Here is a 22,060-nt window from a genome sequence, read left to right on the forward strand (position 1 = left end):
ATGCAGTGTTAGAAAGAAAGAAAGACTGTCTGATTTATGTGGAAGTTTCCATAGCGCTTAGGCACGTGGTATTTTGATGATTGGTCTTTTTAAAAAGTCAGACAATGATGTATTTTGAGTATACCTTTGAGAGGTATGGGTTTGTCTTTGATATCTCTCCCTCATTCACCAAGAGATGGACGGCTCAGGGTGCCAGAGCGGTTCAGCTCCTAAGATTAGTTGAGAAACAACCTTCCGTTTTAATGCTGGATTTCTTTTACTATGAATCTTTAAATCCTTGAATAACTCAATGGCCTTTTGAAAAACGGATGGGGTGGGGAGGGGGCAGGGAGCCGTCTTTCTTAACTACAATCAGTCGCTCAGGTAATTGGAAACTCCTTACCAGGAAAGAGGCTGGAGGAGATGCATCAACTCGATAAGAAGGGCTCGATAAGAAAATCTCCTTCAGATGAGAGATTAGAGTCCAGTCAAGCAGTACAGACACAGCATCCCAGTTGATGGGAATTCAGCCGTACACTTTCTCTTCAGTAATGACCCAGCCCAAAGAGAAAGCACTTGCTTATCATTAATATCAACCGAATTCCAAGGACCCAAACTAAAAATCCCCCCCGGAAGTGGGGAAGGGGGAGTTGTTTGAACTAGAAGGCGTAAGATATGGCTTATTCCAGAGAAATGGGCCCTTATTCCATTTCCAGCCTGCAATCAGCCTCTATAGACGTAATTTATTTTATTTTTCGGCGCCCCCTCACTCCGTTTACTACGCATGGCTACGTTACTCCTCCCTTTAAGTACACAATAATACGACATATGAAAGGCGTCGAAGGATTCTAAAACACACACACAAACGGTATGGCCTTGTATAAATGGGGAGGCCGATCAACCGAATCCAGTGAAATGGAGAATTCTGGATTTGAGATGATTTACCATTGATATTACAGTGGATGGTTCTGCTGACCCACGATTGGGGGTGAGGGTGGGGGTTAAAGCAGAGAACAAACCATCCATTTATTTTTAGAAGTAAGCCCCATAGCTTCCAGTGATCTCTACTTCCAAGAAGGAGTGTAATCTAAAATTATGAAAACCTCCGTTTATATATCCTCAGCTCGAGGATTGGACTGTTAAAAATAAAGCAACCGAGAGCGCCCAGCGGGCAGCGGATAGGTTCCTTGCCACCGGAGAAAACCTATCGGTAAGGAACTGTCCAATTCAGCACCAGAGCAAACGTCCGTACTTCCCAACACGACCTTTAGACTGCCTTGCAGTCCGCATGGGTTCAAATGACCACGTTTCGCTACCGGAGTCCCTTGTGATCCTTTCAATTTTATAGTTTAAATTATTTGTCATGGAGCAATGATTATTTCAGTAATATAGAAAGAGGCTAAAGTAACTGTTCCTCTTGTAATTTTGGCTCATACTTCCCTGAAATAAATCTAACCTAACTAAATAAATGCAGTTGAATCTGCAGGAAAAGAGAACAGTAAATGATAGTAGAAGGAACCAGTCTGAAGTCAGCCTCCTCGTATACATATAGGCCAAATGGGCTAGGAAGAGGTCTTAGGGTAAGCTCACCTTTACTTCCAGCCACTTCGAATGAAATCCTGTTTACTCTGCTGAAAATGGCCTCAATAGTTTCAACTGATTTTAATCCTAAATAATGTGTTTTGGATGGCTATGTTAGATAGCATCTACTTATGAGACTACCCGTCAATCCACCGAGTGAAAATAACGATCTAATACTATTAAACGCATGATTAAAAACAAATAGAAACATACAATCGCCATTACTCTCCTACCACCAAGCCTTTTCTGAGCACTAACTATAAACCGAGCGCAAACTCTAACCCACTGCCCAGCACCTTTGTAAAAGGCTGTCTGTTACCACTAACAGTGGTGGTGGTATATGGGGAGAAATGCCGTTCGTTCACAGTTCTGGAAACCTGAATATGTCCCCCTCGCATCCAAATAAAGCTCACCTCTAGAAGAAAACTCTGAATAAAGTTCTGTTCTCTGACATTTTTATAATCCCACATTATGACCAGGCTGGCAAGGTAATACAGGGGCCTAACTACAGAGCTGGCATGTCTCTCTACAGCCTAAAAGAGTTCTGCTTTAAATAAGTAAATAAACAGACCCCTCCCCCTTCATTTACTTAATGCATTTAAGATCAGAATTTAGGGTTATGGCTGGTGATCGTCCCCCACCCCCAAACGGCCAATAATTCTGGCTTCTGATAAAAAGTGGTGTCGAAAATCACCTTACAGGTTAATTTTGGTTTTGGTTTTTATTTCAGAAAACAAAAGTTACCTTTCTGTTTTAAAACTTTCCTCGCAAATTGCCACTGAAACCCTTTTCCTTTCCTCATGCAGCTTGTTTCACCTGCAAATGTACCTCGGAAGTTTACAAAATGCTTACGAAAAAGGGGGAAAAGAAGAAGACAGAATGTAGAGGGGAAAATCGCATCCCAAGATCATCACAAATAGAAAACAGTGATTGTCTTCCATTTCTAATCGTTACACTAACCACGATTATCTCTCACTTAATTGAAACTCGCCTAAAGTCCCTTCAGAAAGCAACGTTCGTTTAAAGCCGCTTCTCTTTCCCAGTAGTTTCTGAGATTCTTATCATATTCCGGGGGGGGGGGGGGGATTGCAGGAATCCAAAAGAAAGCCACATCTCCAGTATAAATATATGTTTTTAATTGGATTTGGGACTACTAGTTGTCCCAACATAAAATGTTTAAGACTGATGGGCGAGACACATATCTATTGTTAGAATAAGAAGTAAAAAGCGAAACAAAAACAAAACACAGGTTTTTCAACTTGCTTACCTCTCCTTATCACCCCACCTTGGCCGTTCAACACTAGCCCACACTGAGCCTCCACTGAGCCCTTGAATAAAGAGAAAAAAATTAATCAGAGACAGAGATCCATACAGGTAAAATGCGTGGCTTGATGGATCTAGCGGTATGTGTTTTAGGAAAGGCAGCATTGAGATCGCCACTGAAATAATACCTCTCCTACGAAATCGCTAAAATGTGTGTGTGGGAGCGGGCGGGCGGGAGAGTCTTGTGTGTTTCAGAAAGCCCTGCTCCTTCCCAAAGCAAAGGCTTATTTTCTGTTGTCAGATATCATGATCTGGATGAGTGATTGGAAGGCATACAAAGAGGGAGAAAGCGAGTATGGACAGACAAAAATTTCCAAACAAGGGATATTTTGGCGGCTTGGGGAGGGGGGCTGCAATAGTCTGAAATGGAAGTGACGAGATATCTGTGGAGCATCTCATGCAACGTCGAGCTCTAACGTGTTCAGTACGTGAAGTGTCCATGTGTCACAGCATTACGACAAGTTTGTAGCTAAAGACAGGAAAGTAAAACGGCAGCCAGTTAGCCAGACCTGGAAATGGGCGCGTGGGTGGGGGTTAGAAAGTCCGCATATGCGAGCACAGCAGTAGGTGCCTCTCAGCCAGATAGTTCTGGCCTACGCTGCGCAGAAAAGCATTACAAGGACTGAAAATGTTGCTCTTCTCTTGTATAGGATGCTCACTGAAACACCTACGTTGTTTTACTCGGAGGTGCCCTCATCCAAACGCCCTTGCCCCCTCGTCATGAGGGAAGTACCATCTCCTTGCTTTAGATATGCGCGCGGGCAAGAAGAACTTTTTCAAAACGAAACATTTTTCTTTTTTTCTGCATATGTGCATGCCTGTATTCCTTCCAAGGCAAGCCCTAAATCCTTTTGTCTTGTGGAAATGTGTTAAAAGACGCATTTTCCTTTACAAACAAACCACATGAAAGAGGCCTTTAAGGGTGTTAACCTACTCAACAGCCCGTGAAGAGTTAAGTACATGCGGAGAAAGAGTCGGTGCATAATGGGGGGGGGGAGCCCACTTTACAAAAACAATCTTTACAGTCCCCCTCCCCTGCTTTCGCCATATTGACGCTGGCCTAGAAAAACCCCTTTTCAAGGCCTCTTTTGAATTTAAGTGTTCTGCCTTAAAGTGATTATGAAATCAATATGGACAAAAACTGGGCGACTGAGCATAAATTAAAGCGGTGATGGGAAAAGGTGTGACAGTTTCCTTTGTTGCCCATGGAAAATCTTTTTAGGGGACTCAAAGATGTCCACTCCAGCTTGAAGACTCCTTGCATCTGTTAGGCTGACTTAAACAGCTTTCCAAACTATTGGACTTTCACTTAACATTCTGAGCAGGGAAAAGTATATTTACATTTGTTGCATTAGAAATGAAGCATATGTTGATGAAGAAAGTGGAGGGGGAGGGGAGAAATGAAAAAAGAAAGAAAGAAAAAGTCTGGTTAGGAGACCCTCTGTTGGACTTGTTCCTCCACCCGCGGCCATTCAACCATCCATCTTGAGGCTAGTTTTAAAAAATCAAAGAGAAAAAAACCCCTCTAGATAAAACCTAGAAATGAAGTTTACAACCTTTTCAAGCGTGGGCAAGGAAGAGCTACCCAGATCCAAGCAACTTCACTGATAAGGCTTCCCCTTCCCTCCTACTTTCTAAACCTCACAGTTTGTAGTTGAAAGAAAGAAAATGACGACAGTGTAATCAAAAGAGAACAGCATTAGTGTATAATAATTATAACTGACGTTATGCGTCATGCACAACTGAAAAACATAGACATACTTCGTCTATGGGACTTTTTGTGGTATTTTTGGACACCCCCCTCAAAAGCATAAAAATATAAGGAAGGAAGGGTGATCGTCTTATTCTCTCGCCTCTTGAAATTAAAAACAAAATGGATTGTGTTATCTTTGAAATATTTCCCAAAAAAGAATCTACCACCTAGCGCTTGGCGGGGGGAAGGGGCGTTCGAAGGGAAAACACGTTGTTTAGTCGGATGACATTGCATAAGTGACCCGTTGAATGGCGCTAAGTCGAAAATTGGATAAACTACGGTGCTTTTTTGCACGGGATTTTGGCACTGTGTGCTGCCTTGCAAACGTCTCTAATCCCTCCTTTTGAAAAGAAAAAAAAACCACAGTGCTTTGTGCTAGGCATAGAAAAAAATTGTACAGCTAAAAAAATCAGCAGCGGACGTGGTTATAAAAAGGGGGAGTAAATAGGTCTTAGTGAAGCTAAATAGTGAATGGCAGATTTGGGAGAAAGAGTGGTGGTGAGGAACATAAGGGAAGCCCTTGCTGAAAACGGAAGGATGGGGGCAACAGAAGCGTAGAAAATTATTGAGTGAATTTCAATAGAAAAAGTGAGGTTTTAGGGAGCTGTTTTTCGTGGGCAGAAATTATCGTATTCTTCTGCAAGACGCCACAATGTATGTGCATGAGAGGCCTTTCCTTTAGTTAATACGCACACATACCTGCAATCTAAGAGAGGAAATACTTTTTTTTTTCTGAAAAGAAGGCTCACCATTTCAAATCGTCATGTAGATATTTGGGGTGAGGGAAATAAAGGACGACCAGAAAACTGTCGTAGACCTTAAATATTCTCCGTAAGGGTAGGCACAGTAAAGGCAGCGGAACCCACTTCACCATATCTACCGGGATAAATTACTCTCCTCCTGATCTGCTTGATAGAATTTCATATTACTTCTTTGTGATAGCAAAACTAGTAAAGCACAGTCAGAGGGCACCTTTTCTTGATGTGGACAACTTTGTAACTAACCAGTACTCGAATTTTACAGAACTGGAAGATCGTGTGTGTGTGTGTGTCCGCCCGCGCGCGCTTGTATGACAACAGAAATAAACAGATGTGTGCGTGGGAGGGAGGGAGAGAGAGAAGAAGGAGAAGGAGAAGAAAAACAGTAGATACACACCATATGAATACTCAGAGAGTAAGCGGATAATTGGCTGAATGCATGGATGGACTCTCTTTTACACACACACGCTCAATGCTTCTTTTTTTGCTACTATCAGCTATATCACTGCGGTAGCACCCCTATTCTAACGTGATTCACAAAGGTTCTGCTGCTTTCTCTCTTCAATAGTTAGCGCGCAGAGATTTCTGTCTCTCTGGCTCCACGTTAAGTGTCGCAGAGGAGAAAGGATGGTGTGAGGCAAGCGATTGTTTGTAGGGCAACGACCTTTCTGCCAGACGCACACAGCTGGGGCTTCCCGAAGGCGCCCGTCCCCTCTGGCAAGGGAGCTCCGGGCCTCCCAGGTGAAAGGTGACTCGTCCGCGCAGGAACCTCCACGCGGGCGAGGAGGTCGCTGCGCGTTTTTCTGGAGACAGCCGAGGCTCTGGGGTGGGGGGCGAGCGTGTGGTCCAGGGCTGGAGAGGGGGAGGAGGGGATCGGGGCCAGCCCTCTCCTCTCCCCTCGGGAAACGCATGCGATTTACCTGCAGCTCGTCTGCTCCCGAGGCGGCAAGCCCAAGGCTTGGTCCTGGCAGGAGTCTTTGGTCTGGATGCATCCCATACTGGGAGCCATGGCTCATAAGAGAGAGGTCGTGGCGGCGGTAAGCGTCTAGGCAGCCCAGCTCTCTCCTCTGCTCGTCCAAGCAGGAGGACTTGAGCGCCCGCGCGTTGTGCAGGTTAATAAAGTCAGTGGGTTCTCCATGGTGGATCTGCTGGTAGTACTGCTGCGAGTGGTGGAGCGAGTTCAAGGAGTAGGCGTCGGGGTTGACCGCCGGGTGGCTGTGCTGGAACTCGTAGTGGAAGGACTGGTGATGCAGGGGGGTGTACTGGTGGTTGGTGGAGAAGTAGGGGGAAGCGAACTCAGTGCCGGTGGTGGAGTACGTGAGTGGCGACGAGGAGGAATAGGCGACGGTGGAGTTGGCCACAGACTCCAGGCATCCCAGCTGCATCAAACGGTAACTGTTTGATCCATCATGACGTATCTGAAAGGAAGAAGGGGAAAGGTAACCCAAATACTGCAGGTTGGTCATTGGAAACGAGCGCGGCTCCGAAGCGCGCTGTCCCGCCTCGCTCTCCCCCCTAGCCAAAGTTTCCTTTAGTCGGAGCACTCCCCGGCCAATCTTCCCCATACACCTTGGGCTGGTGGTGCCAGGCAGGTCTGGGCTAGTTTTTTAAAAACGGGGGGAGAGAGACAGACAGACAGACACACACACACACACACACACACACACACACACAGGGACCCCTACATATGAAAGCGAGGAGTCCACACCGTCTCGAAATAAAGCTACTACTTCACTGCGATCGCTGCTGGGCTGACTGTCGATGAAACCAGAAAAGTCAGCCAACACGAAAACTGTAAAACTCCATATTCGTTTCAAACGCAGAAGGGCTGATCTAATGCTCCTACCAGCCGAACTCTCTGGCTGCACGCAGCAGACCGCTTTGGAGAACGGGCTCCGCGCTTCTCGGTGCGCCTGGGCTCCCTACATGCCTTTAACCCTTCTTGTTAAAAGAGGTCAGTCCCCAAATCTCCCCTTCCGACAACCTGGGGGGAGTCGAGAGTTTCGTGGCCCGCAGTTTTCCATTGCGCTCTCTGGCTATTCTTAAGACTATTTGCCACCTTCCATTTCATGGTATTATTGGGGCTCTTAGTCTGTTTTCCTTCCGGCAAGCGTTTGAATGCAGCAGTGGGTTTGCTCCTTTCCTGGCGACAGATGTCATAACGAATTTTCGCCCTTTACTTCTTGAAGTTCTCTCTGAAGCCGGATTATAATTAAATGTAACGGTCCAATGTGGATTAACAAAAAAATGGAAACAACCGCACACAGGCACACTCGACCATACACACACACGCACAAGCACACACACACGCATAAGGACACACACACACGCATAAGCCCACACACGCACATACACACACACACACACACACACACACAAAATACCTCCGCATCGTGGACGAGTCCTGGAAAGGTAGTTGACATTTTGGGTTCCCCGAAAGAGACTCAGGGTTAAATTCCTTCTCCAAATTTAAAAGGAAAGAAAAGAACCAAACCAACCATCAAACCAACAATAATTTAAACATTTTTAAAAAAAATAAAAAATGCAGGCTTCTTCCGTTTCGGCCAGATGTGCAAAATATATATAGGTATAAAGAATATTCCTATCTAAAGACAAAGAGGCTTTGCGATGTGTCTGCATAGGTCTCCAGGTTTTTTCCACCATACACCCTTTTAAAAACCTGTAGGAACAATTTTTCCCTCTGCACAAAAGCAGCTCCCCGGATCAGATTTTGTACTTGCTGGGTATTTCTTTGGCTGATGTCGTAGGTCCCTTGGTAATATAGAAGTTTTGAAAATTAAGCATCAGCACTGAGAACTGGGAGGACAATAGATAGAGCAGCTTCATCCCAGGAGACAAGGAATAAATATTGTATCTTCGCCTAATAAGGAACTGCAGGTTCTTTCAACGTTTTTACACATTTTTCCTTTACTCTTTTAGAACGCGTTTTTCCCGTACCCAGGCTAATGCGGGATTTAGTCTCTTCAAAAAGGGCCTTTTAAGACACACATTATTGGGAAGAACTGGATCTAATACATAAAACGATCTAGATTAATTTAAACCATACTTTTCAATGGGTGAGTGGTCCTTCTCGTTGACGGTAGTTTTTGCTTCCTCACCCCCCAATATTGACCCAAAACAAAGGATCAGGGTGTATCTAACTGAATTTCTCCCCCCCCCCCCGAATTCCAGCAAGGCGTTTAGACTTCTTCAAAAGAATAGATCGAATGTAAGTCCACCTCCCCTAACCCTATCTTTTATTATGGGGCATTCTAGATGAAAACACACTGCGTTTTAAAACAGAAAACTGTTTCAAATATATAACTTATATGAAACCTGTGTCACTGCGATGCATTTTATATATGTACTGATACAGGACAACGAGAGGATATGGCGCGTTCACTTCACACACAAACACATACGCATGCACGCACACATTGGCACACTAAACCACGTAAAACTGAAGGCTGGAGATATGTGAGAGAAAAGGTGAGAAATGCTTTGAGCTTTTTCCACTTGGAAACTGCATCCGAAGTCCGGGGTTATTTGTTTTATTTTGCCAAAGCTAATAAAGGCGGAGTTCGTGTGTCATTGTTGTGTGTGTTTTTCTAAAACAAAAAACATGTACTTATTTATTTACAACAATCCCAGGAGTTAATTTCTGAATGCGGGTCTGAGCATTCGGTCTCAGTAGAAGTCAAGCCGCGTTTCCTGCTTAGAGGGATCCCGGAATGAACGTTCTGCGAGAAAGTTGCGCCTTGCAGGCTCGCGCTCCAAGGGCGGATCTGGGCAAGTGGCGTTGCCTGCCGCCGCGGTGCCTCTCTGTCGATGGCGAGCTTAAATCACAAGGCTTGGAGAAAGGAGAGGGTGTAACTCGCTTTTAATTGCCATTTAATCTGGTTGGCTTTTAAGTGTTTAAACCGCGAAGGTGTCTTAATAATAAGCCGCAGGCAAAGAGACATGTGGTTCCTTTTTTAAGGTCCAGGTTTGGGGAGGGTTTATTGGTATCTGTTCATGCAGGCTAACAGGAGCTGTCATTCACCCCTCTTTGCTTTACACAAATGGACAAAGGCACACGACTAGAATTGAAATGCATTGTCTCAAATGGAAAAGTGCGATTATCCAGACGGGCACAGGGGTCACCAGCCGACACTTTTTGCCGCCCCAGCCTTCTCTTTTGCGGCATCGTGGTGGCAGAGTGGCACTTCTGAAACTCCTTAACAGAAAGAAAGAAACCCTTACATTTTAAACACGAAATACCATTAATTACTGACATCTCTCATGTGTCCTTTCTTTTCTCAGTCTTCAGGTATATTCCAAGTTGCTAGCAGTAAAGATGATAAAATAGTAATAGTACCTACATCAGTGAAATAAATTCCCTGCAAGCACGCCAGAACCTTGTGACTGCGTGTCCAATAAGCACATTAACATCATCAAGGAGGTCCTGCCCCACCCCACCGTGGAAGCCTTCAGAAAGTAGCAGTGGCCCCGCTCGAACTGCCTCCTCTTTTAAGGATTCTTTCTGACTCGACCACCAGGCGAGAAGAAGCCATCAGTCTCCTTGAATAATCACGATTATCCACCACACCCTGGTTTATAATAACCTATAACGTCTTCGGGCTGCCCTACAACAAGGCACCGCAAGCACAGAAGCTAAAACAAACAGAAATAACCAATAAGATAGAATCCCTCGCACCTCAATTCTAAACGCTCATTTACTCTGTGAAGAAGCCCCATTCATTTCAATGCGACTTCCAAGTAAATGTGCTTAAGATCGCATTTTTATACCACGATCATATATGCTGCCTCCTCACCTGAAAGGTAAAACCCACTGTTGTCAATGGAACATGATCACAGCCTTACATCCAGATTCCTAAGGTAGAGTTTTCAAGCGAACCTCCACTTCTTTAAAAGAGGCTTAAGTTTGCGCAATACATACGTTGCTCAGGTGTGGTTCTTATAGAAACCAACCTGCCATACTTCTAAGGAAGTATATTGAGAGTTAAGGCGGAAATCGACAAAAAGCACATTAAGTATTTCTTAAGTACATTTACTTCGAAGTAGGATCCATTGAAATCAAATATATGCTAGGAATAGGCTGGGCACCGTAAAGGCGTACGTAGATTGCCGATCGAGGTCGTATTCGGACACGAGTCTGTAGGTAAGGTTTCTGCCCATCTGGTGTACAGTTGTACTTAACATTTATTTCTCCCAACGTCACGGAAAGTTTCAGTGTAGTCCCCAGAAAAGTGAGTGGGGAAAACGCAGATGCCTTTTCCCATCCTGGTAAAGTAAACGGCCAAATGGAGAGAAAGTTTGTATGGTTATTTATTTATTTATTTATCTTAGTTGTCCGCGTTCAGTCCGTTTAGCTTTTCTCACTTTTCTACAACCAAACTAGACAGGCGTGCAGAAATGAGGCTGACATTTCCTAGGCATGGAAACAACTTCTTCGACAAAGCAGTGACTCCTCAAGAGGAGATTTTAACTCTTCCCTTCCCACAGCTCACCAAGAAGGCAAAACCGCATGCCGCCCTCCTCTCCGCCGCCCTTCCCGGAAACCCAAGCAGGGCTGCAAACCATGGATCAAGCAACGGAGAGGTTTTCTGTCCTGATACCGGAGAGGACGTTCCAAGGCCCAATTATATGAGTTGTCTCTCCCTGTGGCCATGCCAACTCTTTTAAGGGACCTGGTGTTGTTATGGTTTTAAAAGAAATCCATATTTAAAAAAGGTTGACCCCCCCACCTCCCAGTGTCCAAATCCAAATCCATAAACCGAGTCAAAGCAGTGGAGCAATTTATTAATCCCCCCGCCCCACACAAAGCCGTACTTTCACGAGGTCCACCCGTGGTCATGCTTCGAGTAGACCCATTGAAATCAATGGGACCTGCGTTAGGCACGACTCACTTGTCCCCTTGATTTCAATGGATCTACTCGAAGCACAACTCGGCCCTAAGGTAATAGCGACAACTTGCCGCGGTAAGGCTTACTGAATTGCACGAAATGCGCTATTAGTTTTCGACACCATATTCTCTCAAAGTTTTCTTCCAGATTTAATTTCTGCAGCGAGGGAGGGATGGAGGATTTCCAAGGAAACTTGCGGGAGGCATCCTTAGCGGTCCTTCAGATTTCTTCGACAGCTTTAATTGTGCAGTCGCGCTGCCCCATCCATGGAATGTTATGGGGCTCCAATGATGTCCTCCATTTGTAGCCTTCCCATGTTTTCCCACCGCTTCTCCCCGCACCCCCAAAAAATCGTTAAGGAAGAAAAGCCTTGTGACTGATATTGCTGGGGAGCCTTCTGTCTGGAAGCATCCACAAGAAAGACATGGAAAACTGGGTCCTTCTTGTGGCTTCTCTATTAAAACAGCTCAAAACATTCTTACTGCATCAAAAGAAAAATCAGACTATAATCTCTTTCCTTCCCAGAATCTATTCCATTAGTAGGGGTGGCATTAAAAAAAAACAAACCCGGAAGACTCGGGGAACTCTCATAATTAGAAAGAGGATTGCAAACCTGGAGATAGTGCAATCCTTTCTCTTGAGCTGGCTCAAGGTTTCATCCTTCTGTGTTAACAGCAGCCTCTGGCCCACAGATGCTGGCCACTCATCTAAGTCCTAGTTCTCAGGAGGCAACTGGAGAAGCCTCTTCCGCAGGATCTTTGTCCAGCATGGAGACCTCCAAAGGTCAATCCTAGAACGCATTTCCACAAGGTCCAGTGTGGCATAATGTTGGGCTCCAGATCTGGGTTCCAGTCCCCACTTGGGCCTGAAGCTCACTGGGTGACTTTGGGCCAGTCATTGACAGCCTAACCTACCTCACAGGGTCATTGTGGGGATAAATGGAGAGGAGGAGGATCATATACAGCTCCTTGGAAGGGAAAAAGGATGGGATACAAATGTAATTACACACACATTCTGAGGGCTGGAACTCTCTGTCTTGTCTAACGCCTAGGCACTCAACTCACAGGACACAATCAGAACTTCCCCTATGCAAAAACTGGCCAGTGTCTTGAAGGACACGGCCATCTGTTAAAATTAATTTTGCTTAGCTTCAGGTTTCACCAACAGCCCACCGGTATCTTCTGTTTCCTTACAGCGCTTGGAACCACAAGACACAGAGATGCTTAAGGGTGCAATCCTATGCACGTTTAGACAGAAAAAAGTCCTACAGCTCCCAAGCATTCCACAGCTAGCAAGGAAGTTGCAGGACTTCTGTTTACGTGCACAGGATTGTGCCCTAAATCAGTGAAACTAACTGAAGAGTGCTCTGCCAAATACTATCCCAGGAGGCACAGATGCACACACCACCTCCCTCCCCGTGCATCGTGGCACCCCTTGTCTCTGCCTGTAGAGAGACAAGAGGCCCATCTCTCTACCATGCACTCATTTGCCCAAGAGCAAAGTGCTGGAAATGTGACCTCTCTCTCATATGAATATAGGCAGGAAGGGGGTGTATCCAGTGTTAGTCCTACTTAAAGTAGACCCATGGAAATGAATGGGGCTGAAGTTAGACTAATATTAGATACAACCCAAAGAAGTCTCTAGTTCAGCGTTATGCCATGATACCCATTGGTGATGCTGTAGTAACTGCAAAGACCGCCACAGCCTTGGCGTGTAGTGGCCAAGGAAGTTGCAGGATCCCACCCTCATGTGCAGATAATCAAGGAAGAAAAGGGAAGATGATAATGATGGGAAAGGAGCCCTGTTAGAAGAAGTCTAAACCCTTTCCCTTAATCATTGTGTCTAGCAAACGTTCCAGTCCCCATCAAGTACCTGTTTTTCCTCCTTTTCCAAGAAGGGAAAGGGGATATTTCCTCCCAGTTTCCATTGGTTCTCCCTGCATGTTCTCCCAGCCAGCCAGTCCTATCTCTTTATTCAATCCTTTGGAATGACAAAATGTGTCACCCCTTGTGCATCCCTGCCATAAACCTCTATTCTTTGGAGTGAAAATTGATATCCTTCTGTAGCTTTCTACTATCATCTGTATCCTGCTTCATGCTGAATTAGGGTGCTATGATGGGCAGCTCCACTTCATGTGCAAATGACTTCATTGGAAATCATCCATTACTTGGGAGGTCATTTGGGGTGATATTCAAGTTCTGTCATGGTGCTAAGTCTGTGATGACTGATTTACACATGCAATTTATCATGTCATTTTTGCACCACCTCATGCAGATATTGCTTACGTTGAACAAAGATACATAGAAATAATGAGTATATCATCATATGTGAGAAACGTACCCAGTACTGATTTCACTCCTTGTGCATGTATCAGGAATCACCAATGGTAGCAGTTTCCATGGAGTGTGCACATGGACATATATACATTGAAAGTATACTTGTGTAAACTGACCATGATGAGGTATATGCAGTTTCCTTTGTGGAACCAATGATATCAATGTAGTGCAAATACTGAAGATCAGAGGCAATCTAATGGGTCAGAGAGGGTGCACCTGGAAGCTATTAAAAGACTGAATGTATTAGTGAACAATTAAAACTGATAACTAACTGGTGTTTCCAGTAATTTTTTTGGTCATCATAACATTTCTTCTCATAGCAACTCAACAGAGTCATTTACTTGCATTCACAATTTCAGTATTTTCCCCACATCTCACAAGTGATACATGTATTGTTCAGTGATAGAAATTTGAATGAAATCCTACTTCTGGGTATTAATTAACAGATTCTCAATACACAGATGGCTAGACAGAAATAGATTTCAAAGCATATTCATCTTAGAAGGGTAAAGAAGCATCTCTTTCGGTTGTGTTTGCTCATCTCCCCTCCCCCACGGTCTTTTTGTCCCAGACTCCCTTATTTCTGATAATTACACACTGAATTCACTTTGCCTGTTGCTTTTTTTATTAAGGCCTCTTTCAATTCATCAGTATCAGCAATAGGTTTGGACAGTGCCTAACATTTAATATTTCTGAACTGGTTCATTCTGCAGTCCCATAGAATGGTTACTCTGTCAAGGTGTTCATCAGTGTTTATGGTTTCATCTTTTATGTAACTTTTTGACATCCTTTATCTACCACCAAGGGAAACTCTTCTTTCAGCACAATCTTTTTCAGTATTTAATTAGGCCAAATCCTGCTGCCTTTGGAACTTTTCCAAGATTTTTAATGGGAGACTTGACTAAATCTGAGAAGCAAGCAGTTCCATCGTTTGCTGTGATATACTGTCTCAGTTACAGACAACATGCTTGACCAGGCTGACTGTTGTAGCACTGGTATTCCCCCCACTCTTTCTATTTTTTTAAAAAAATCTTCCAAATACATATGGTTTAAAATTCTTTTTAAATCTATGGGTGTTCAGCTTTCTCAAACTGCCAACCAGTTTCATTAAGAAAATGTTTTCCATTGTTTGGGGATGTGAAAATAAATGCTCTTTTTTAAATGCTCTGCTCTCACCATAAGCTTTTCAGGAAGTATCCTAATTTCCATTATTATGACCACTCCACAGAAGAGACATAGAAATTTGCATCTTCTCTCCTTCCATATCTGTCAACGGTGACACAGATCAAGTCTTGCACTCTTTTAGTCCTTGCATTTCTCTCAGTCCATGTGTGTACTGGTGACTTTGGCTTATACCAGCCTTCCCCAGCCTGAAGCCATCCAGATGTGTCAGACTACGACTCCCAAAATCTGCCAGCCAGCATAGTCCAACACATCTGGAGGGCATAGTCCAACACATCAGGTTGGCAAAGGCTGCCTTACATGTTGTTTCTGATATCTTATTAGAGACCTTTTTTTTTTTTGTACTGATGCTTTCTATTTTTGAAAAATAGCTTGTATATTTTATTAGAATGCTTTTTTTCAGTTCTCTTCAAATATCTTTCAACCTTGTCAATGATTAAGCCATTTTCCCAGGTTACTTCTCCTTCTAGAACTCATGGATATCACATTTCATATCCTTGAACACTCTTTGAACTTCTTCCATCTGAGTGAAACTTCATCTGATCAAAACCTATTACCATTTGGGTGGTGCAAACATATATACCATCCCATCTTCTCTCCCTCTTCCACTCACCAAGAGAGTTCCTTAATATTTCATCATGTACCTCTTTATAAAGCAGACACATGTTAAATTGACTACATTTAATTCAACTGGATTCACTTCAGTATCACCATTGCTTGTCTTGTCTTTAATCAGAAATATAACTGTCTTGTATGACATAATTATATATTTGTTAAATTGCAATGTGATTACATTTCTACAATCACTGTAACTGTAAGTTCTTCTTTTAGGGGACAATTTCCTTGGGCACAATCAAGCAAGAGTTAATAGCAATTGATACCCATTCTACACAAATAGAAAATCTGTTTCTGAACTGCACTAGTTCAGACTAGAGAAAGATTAGGTTGGCATGACTGGATGAAGATCCCTCAACCCCTTCACTGCATGTATAAACTAGAGATTAGAAAGAAGGGCTCTATCCTGCTCTTCTTACAAGCTGGGTTTCCATGTGCGAAGATTTATTTTTTTTAAGTGGCAGAGGATTTAAAGATGCTATTTTCCTCCTGTGGTCTGAACTGTCATCAATGTAGGAACTGTTTCCCCATGTGAGGTAGCATTTGTGTAGACCAGACCTATTAGTCTTAAGTTAGTGATGATTAACATTCTGGGTTCAACCATTATGTGGATAATTTTCTTTTAAAGACATATTTTAACTGGTAGATCCCCTTAGGGTGTATACTTCTAGATGGTACCTTCCACTGTTTCTAGCTTGGTAGATATGCACTGAGCAGGGGGCATAGGAAGTGAACAGAGTGAGCACCTTGAAAAACAGGCACTTTTTGGAGGACTGATAATGCAGTCTCCTGTGAAGCCTCCCAAATGGCTTGGAATGGTAGAAAGTGGTAAGAGACCAGTCCAAGGTAGATTTGTGTATGTGGCTGTGGGATATATATGCATCAAATGCAGATCTTAACCCCTAAACCATGCAGATATGTCCTAAGACATCGATGGGCAGAAGGCAGATCTAAATATATTTTGGCCTTCAACTCCCAGAAGCCCCTGCCAGCATGGCCAATCATTAAGAATACTGGGAGTTGAAATCCAAAACATCTAGAGATCTACTTTCTGCCCACCCATCCTAAGAAGTGCACTGCCAAATGGCTGCTTCTTCCAGTGATGCTAAACCAGAAGCAATTGGGGAGGAGTCTAAAGGAGGCATCAACTAACACAGGATTTTGGCATTGTCACACAGGGCTTTTTGTAGCACAGTTGCTATGCCACCTATGCTGATCTACACTAGTCTGATAAGACTAGTACTAATTTTCAAGGGAAGAGACTTGTTGGTGTTGGTGTGAATTGTGTTAAAATTCACAAAGGGCTTCATCTAGAAATGCTTTTGCGTTTTGTAGAGTGACTGATCTAAACTCCATTTTCCTTGTTTTGCAGTCTCTAAGAAAGGAAGGATAGGCCAATTACACAAAGATGGAAAACTGAGTCATGTGACAGCTAAAGTTTCTACATAAACCCTTTCAGGTTATCAAATATGTCCTGACCACGCTTCCCATAACAAGTACCTCTGGCTGAGAAAATATCAAACCAGATGATTGGCTGTAGTTCCATCAAAATGACTAAACTGACATTATTTTTCAGATGCATTTCAATATTTGGGGCAGTATCCAGTCATTAAGCTTCCCTCTGGTAGATGAGAATGAAAACATCTGTAGACTGTGATGTATTAAAGATGTACCTTATATTAGGATCATCCATAATTGATGCAGACCTTCCAATAGATAATACAGTGTCAAGTTCTTTAGATTATTGAGGATCATCTACAGTGCTCATATATTTATGCACAGCTAGTAATAGAAAGCATGTCTCTTTCTCTAATTAAACACACAGCACCATGGTATGTTTAAATAACATTAAGGCTGAGCATCAATTTTAAAAGAATTCATTTGAAGATAAGGCTGACATTTGGGTCCTTAGCTCATCTTATTACCTCTCCCTTTTCCAGTAATAGAAATCTGGTGAACATTGACATTCACATGTGCCTATTGGTAACGGCAGGTGAATGTGGTAAAAGTCCATAACCTCAGAATTATACCAATGAATGTTGACAGTCACCTAAATGACTGTCAACTCAAACTGGGGAGAGGTAATGAGTGGGGTACCGCAGGGCTCAGTCCTGGGCCCGGTGCTCTTCAACATTTTTATTAATGACTTGGAGAAGGAGGTGCAGGGAATGCTGATCAGATTTGCAGATGACACAAAATGGGGTGGGATAGCTAATACTTTGGAAGACAGAAACAAAATTCAAAGTGATCTGGATAGACTGGAGCGCTGGGCAGAAAACAACAGAATGACATTTAACAGGGATAAATGCCAAGTTCTGCACCTGGGAAAAAGAAATCAAATGCACAGTTACAAGATGGGGGATACATGGCTCAACAACACTACAAGCGAGAAGGATCTTGGAATTGTTGATGATCACAAGCTGAATATGACCCAACAATGTGATGTTGCTGAAAAAAAGGCAAATGCTATTTGGGGCTGCAATAATAGAAGCATAGCTTCCAAATTCCGTGAAGTACTAGTTCTCCTCTACTCAGCACTGGTTAGGCCTCATCTGAAGTACTGTGTCCAGTTCTGGGCACCACACTTTAAGAAGGATGCAGACAAACTGGAGAGGGTTCAGAGGAGGGCAACAAAGATGATCAGGGGACTGGAAACAAAGCCCTATGAAGAGAGACGGAAAGAACTGGGCATGTTTCACCTTGAGAAGAGAAGACTGAGGGGAGATACGATAGTGCTCTTCAAGTACTTCAAAGGTTGTCACAGAGAGGAAGGCCAGGATCTCTTCTTGATCATCCCAGAGTGCAGGACATGGAATAATGGGCTCAAGTTACAGGAAGCCAGATTCTGGCTGAACATCAGGAAAAACGTCCTGACAGTTAGAGCAATACGACAATGGAACCAATTACCTAGGGAGGTGGTGGGCTCTCCCACACTGGAGGCATTCAAGACAAGGCTGGACAGCCATCTGTCAGGGATGCTCTGACTTGGATTCCTGCATTGAGCAGGGGGTTGGACTCAATGGCCTTGTAGGCCCCTTCCAACCCTACTATTCTATGATTCTATGAGTTTGTCAGAATCCACCAGGATGTGTCCAACAAGTGGGGAAACATACTAGTGAATGCTAACATTCACAAAATTTGTCTAGGATTGTCAACATTCATACATGAAGTCAACAGCCACTGCATTTTGGACATTCATTGTAACACATCAAATAAATAAGTATTTTGCCTTATTTTTGTTCCAGTTCTAGATCTATGTTTTAGCAGTAAATCCTCCTTAATAGTGTAATACTATTAATATTTCAAACCACTATTTTCTCAAGAGTATGAACAGCTTGAATAATCAGTTTTTATGATTAAGGTTTTTTTGGAGGGGAAACTGAACACATATTTATTCATGGGTTTGAAACATGAGGCTTTTATTGACCCAAGAATCCAGAATGGTTGCAAAGGAACCATTTCATACATTTTTCCTTGACTGATTCAGAATTCATGCCTTTTTGCTATTAAAATGCATATGCTGCATTCCCCAGACTGAAGCCAGCTACTTCAGAGACAGTGGAGTCCATCAGGGAATACATATTTATGTTTTTAAAACATATTTTAATTTCCCCATTGGTCATAATGACTCATGAATAAGATCAAGTTTTTTCCCTTAGAATTATCACTTAAAAATTAATAATTAAAATTGTATGGAAAAGAAACATATGTTTTAAAGCATCTAGCAATGAGAAAGGGGGTGCTCAAAAAAATCAGCAAGGTTTGATTCTCAGAGGTTTTTTCCCCCTCACCTCTTCTCCCCTGCATTTTTAATAGAGATAAAGGAGGGGCTATCTCTAACTTTTTGGCAATAGACAGTGGGGATTCACAATGCTCATGCTGATAGTACAAACTATGGATTCAGTTCTGCAACCTCAGTAATCCCAGCTTAAACCCATTATCCCTCTGACCCTCTCTGGGCCACTGGATTGAGTGAAGGTTGTAAGGTCAAAGCCCTAGAACTTTGGAACTCTGAGACAGGAAGGGTTTGGCCCAAAGCTCATTTCAAGGCAGAGTCTCTTCAATAGTTTTCCACTGGGGTCCAGATGAGGCCCTAAGCAAGTATTTGAGTTCCCATTGTGTTTAAAAGGAAAGAAGAAATGGAAAAGCCATGATTGCTCACAGCAGAGAATAGATTTTCAAGCACACTGGTCCCATCATTTGAGGGCCATTTCACATATTAAATAGAGCTAAATCTGGGTTTGCCATCAAGTGAAGGCCAGACTACATTACATTCAAACACATAGAATAATACACAAGGCTATCCATGTCTGCACAGAAGTAAATCCCATTAATTTCAATGGGATTTACTCCCAGGTAAGGGGGCATAGGATTGTAGCCTTACTGATCTTAACAACAAATGAACAACAAACAGGAACAAAACAATATCCCTTTGAAGTGGCAGTTGGGAGTGCAAACATTGTGGGGGGAGTCTGTTTTTTTTCTCCACTCAGAGTTTCTGTGCTCCAGATTTCTCCCAAGTGTTTTTTCCTGTTTAAAAAAAAGGGAGGAGGGGGCAATTGGAGAGTCATTGTGTGCATTTGCATGTAATATATAGTTTGGTCCTCATTCAGTGGCAAAACATACATATGGAATGCTATGGAGGGAAACTTCATAGGGAGCAATATGGGGTGGAGAGATAAGTGTAGAAAGGGTTAAGCACCCCTTCCTTCTGCTGCCTCTTCATTTCCAGTTGGCCCCTGCTTTACAAGAGCTTTTCTTGTAAAAAAGAAAAGAGTGGGGGCCATAGGGGAAAATACATGTATTTGCATGTAATGTATAGTTTGGCTCTGAATTGGAGGGAACCATAGCTTCCTGACTACTGCACCTGTATGATTTACACAGTTAGAAAATTATGGTTGTCATGTTCATATATTGTGGGTTGGATCTAGACTTAGTCATACTTAGAGCAGACCCATGAATGAGACTTATGTTACCCATGAATAACTGAAGTCTCATTGATTTCAGTGGGCCTGCTCTAAGCATGACTAAGTCTGAGTTTTTAAGGTGTATACTTAAAACATCTTAAGATGCATGTCTTCCAATGTAAGGTATGGAGTGGCCCTGAAAACCCCTATTGACATTTTCAGCAATATGTTTTTTTACCCTCTTCTGTATAGACAAGTACATCACTGGAAAAGAAAAAATATTATTGTTTGCACAGACAACCACACTCAAGGCTCTCTGCATCAACAGCCCACTACTGCCTGAAGATAAGGACCACTTTGGGACACCATTCTGAAAGTATTTGGAATACAGAGCACTGAAATTTATAATCTCATCGTCTGAATGATGGTAACAGTGAGCTCTCTCTGAGATTTCTGGCATCACTCAGTAATTAATTTAAGCAAACACATAACTTTTATTTCCTCCTGCAAGCTAGTAAGAGCACAGGGCACCTACACAGAGAACTATGTATCTTTATGTTAAAGAGGACATACTTCAAAGCAAGTGGGTTTCAGAATGTGGCCTTAAAATTCAAAATTAGAATGCAGGGTATATTCAAAAATTTAGATTTATGCTAGCTGGTATAAATCAAAGTACTTCCATTAACATACTCAAGATGGAAATGCTATTACATTTCAGAGCATTGAAACATCACAATATTTATCAGCACTTTTGATTCAAACCAGAACTTCAGTCCATATCTCAGCCAACAATGGATTTCTCATGAACAGCTGCCTGCAGTTCTCCAGTGTTTGGGAAATGCACCTGGGATCCTGGGGTCCTTTATGTACACATTAATTCTACTGAGGTTAATGGTACTAATGCAAGCTTAACTGAGCCAAGATCAAATATAAATTATAACTACCAGTAACATTCCAGCAGTGACCTTTACAGCCTGAGCCTAAAAATACTTACCTGAAGACAGCTCCATCATATACAGTGGAATTTACTTCTAAGTAGATGTGCTTAGGGTTGGGATGTACATGTGAGTAATGCAGAGCAAATGTAAAGACTGATTTTGATTTACTTGATGAAGTGTGTGTGTGTGAATGAAAATGCACCTTTCCATTAACAAAGAAGAATTTATATTTCCTTACTCTTTTCCTTCAAATCCTGCCTCAAAACTCAACACACACACACACCCCAACCACACATCAACAATATGCCCAAATCCGTGAGATTTGAATTTGTGCACATTCTTCTCCTCCTCTGCCATTAACCGTGCTTACACTGTCCTCCACTCCCATGGTTGTCTCCCCCTCCGTTAAAATTTAGATTGTAAGCTGCTTGAGGCTGTTGGCTGTCTTTTTTCACGGCGGGTGGGTGGGTTATCTTCTATTGCAAAACAAAAGGTCAGGCTGCAAAATGAATTGCTGACAATTATCCCACGTTGTCCCTTGCTCTAAGTTTTAATCTGTTCATTCTGGGGCAGACTGCCTTCAAATCATTGTAACGACGCCTGTTTTCCTGCAGAACTTTCCCTGAAATCTGGAAGTCGCCCTCTTTTATCGTCTTCGAACAGCCCCTGAGCTAGGTGGGCTGCTTGCAATAAACCGCGGGAGTGTGAAAAAGGATGCAAGCCTGTGCCCGGCATCTCCTTTTATTTTCTGTAATAGAAGCAGGACTAATCCCACGCCCTCT

General features: G+C 43.0%; 1 protein-coding gene across 1 annotated transcript in view; it reads right to left on the reverse strand.

Moving 5' to 3' along the window:
* The window catches only part of TFAP2D (transcription factor AP-2 delta), a 62,254-nt gene extending 54,437 nt beyond the window's left edge, over positions 1-7,817 (reverse strand). Inside the window, exons 1-3 of the mRNA XM_084830341.1 lie at positions 7,779-7,817; positions 6,315-6,812; positions 2,828-2,888 (exon numbers count right to left, since the gene is read on the reverse strand). Coding sequence (XP_084686467.1) covers positions 2,828-2,888; positions 6,315-6,812; positions 7,779-7,817 — 598 coding nt within the window. The remainder of the gene's footprint in view (positions 1-2,827; positions 2,889-6,314; positions 6,813-7,778) is intronic.
* Positions 7,818-22,060: the final 14,243 nt, after the last annotated feature.

Source organism: Heloderma suspectum, chromosome 1, assembly GCF_057233095.1.
Source record: "Heloderma suspectum isolate Gila_16-S chromosome 1, 16-S_ref, whole genome shotgun sequence".
Taxonomy (NCBI): Eukaryota; Metazoa; Chordata; class Lepidosauria; order Squamata; family Helodermatidae; genus Heloderma; species Heloderma suspectum.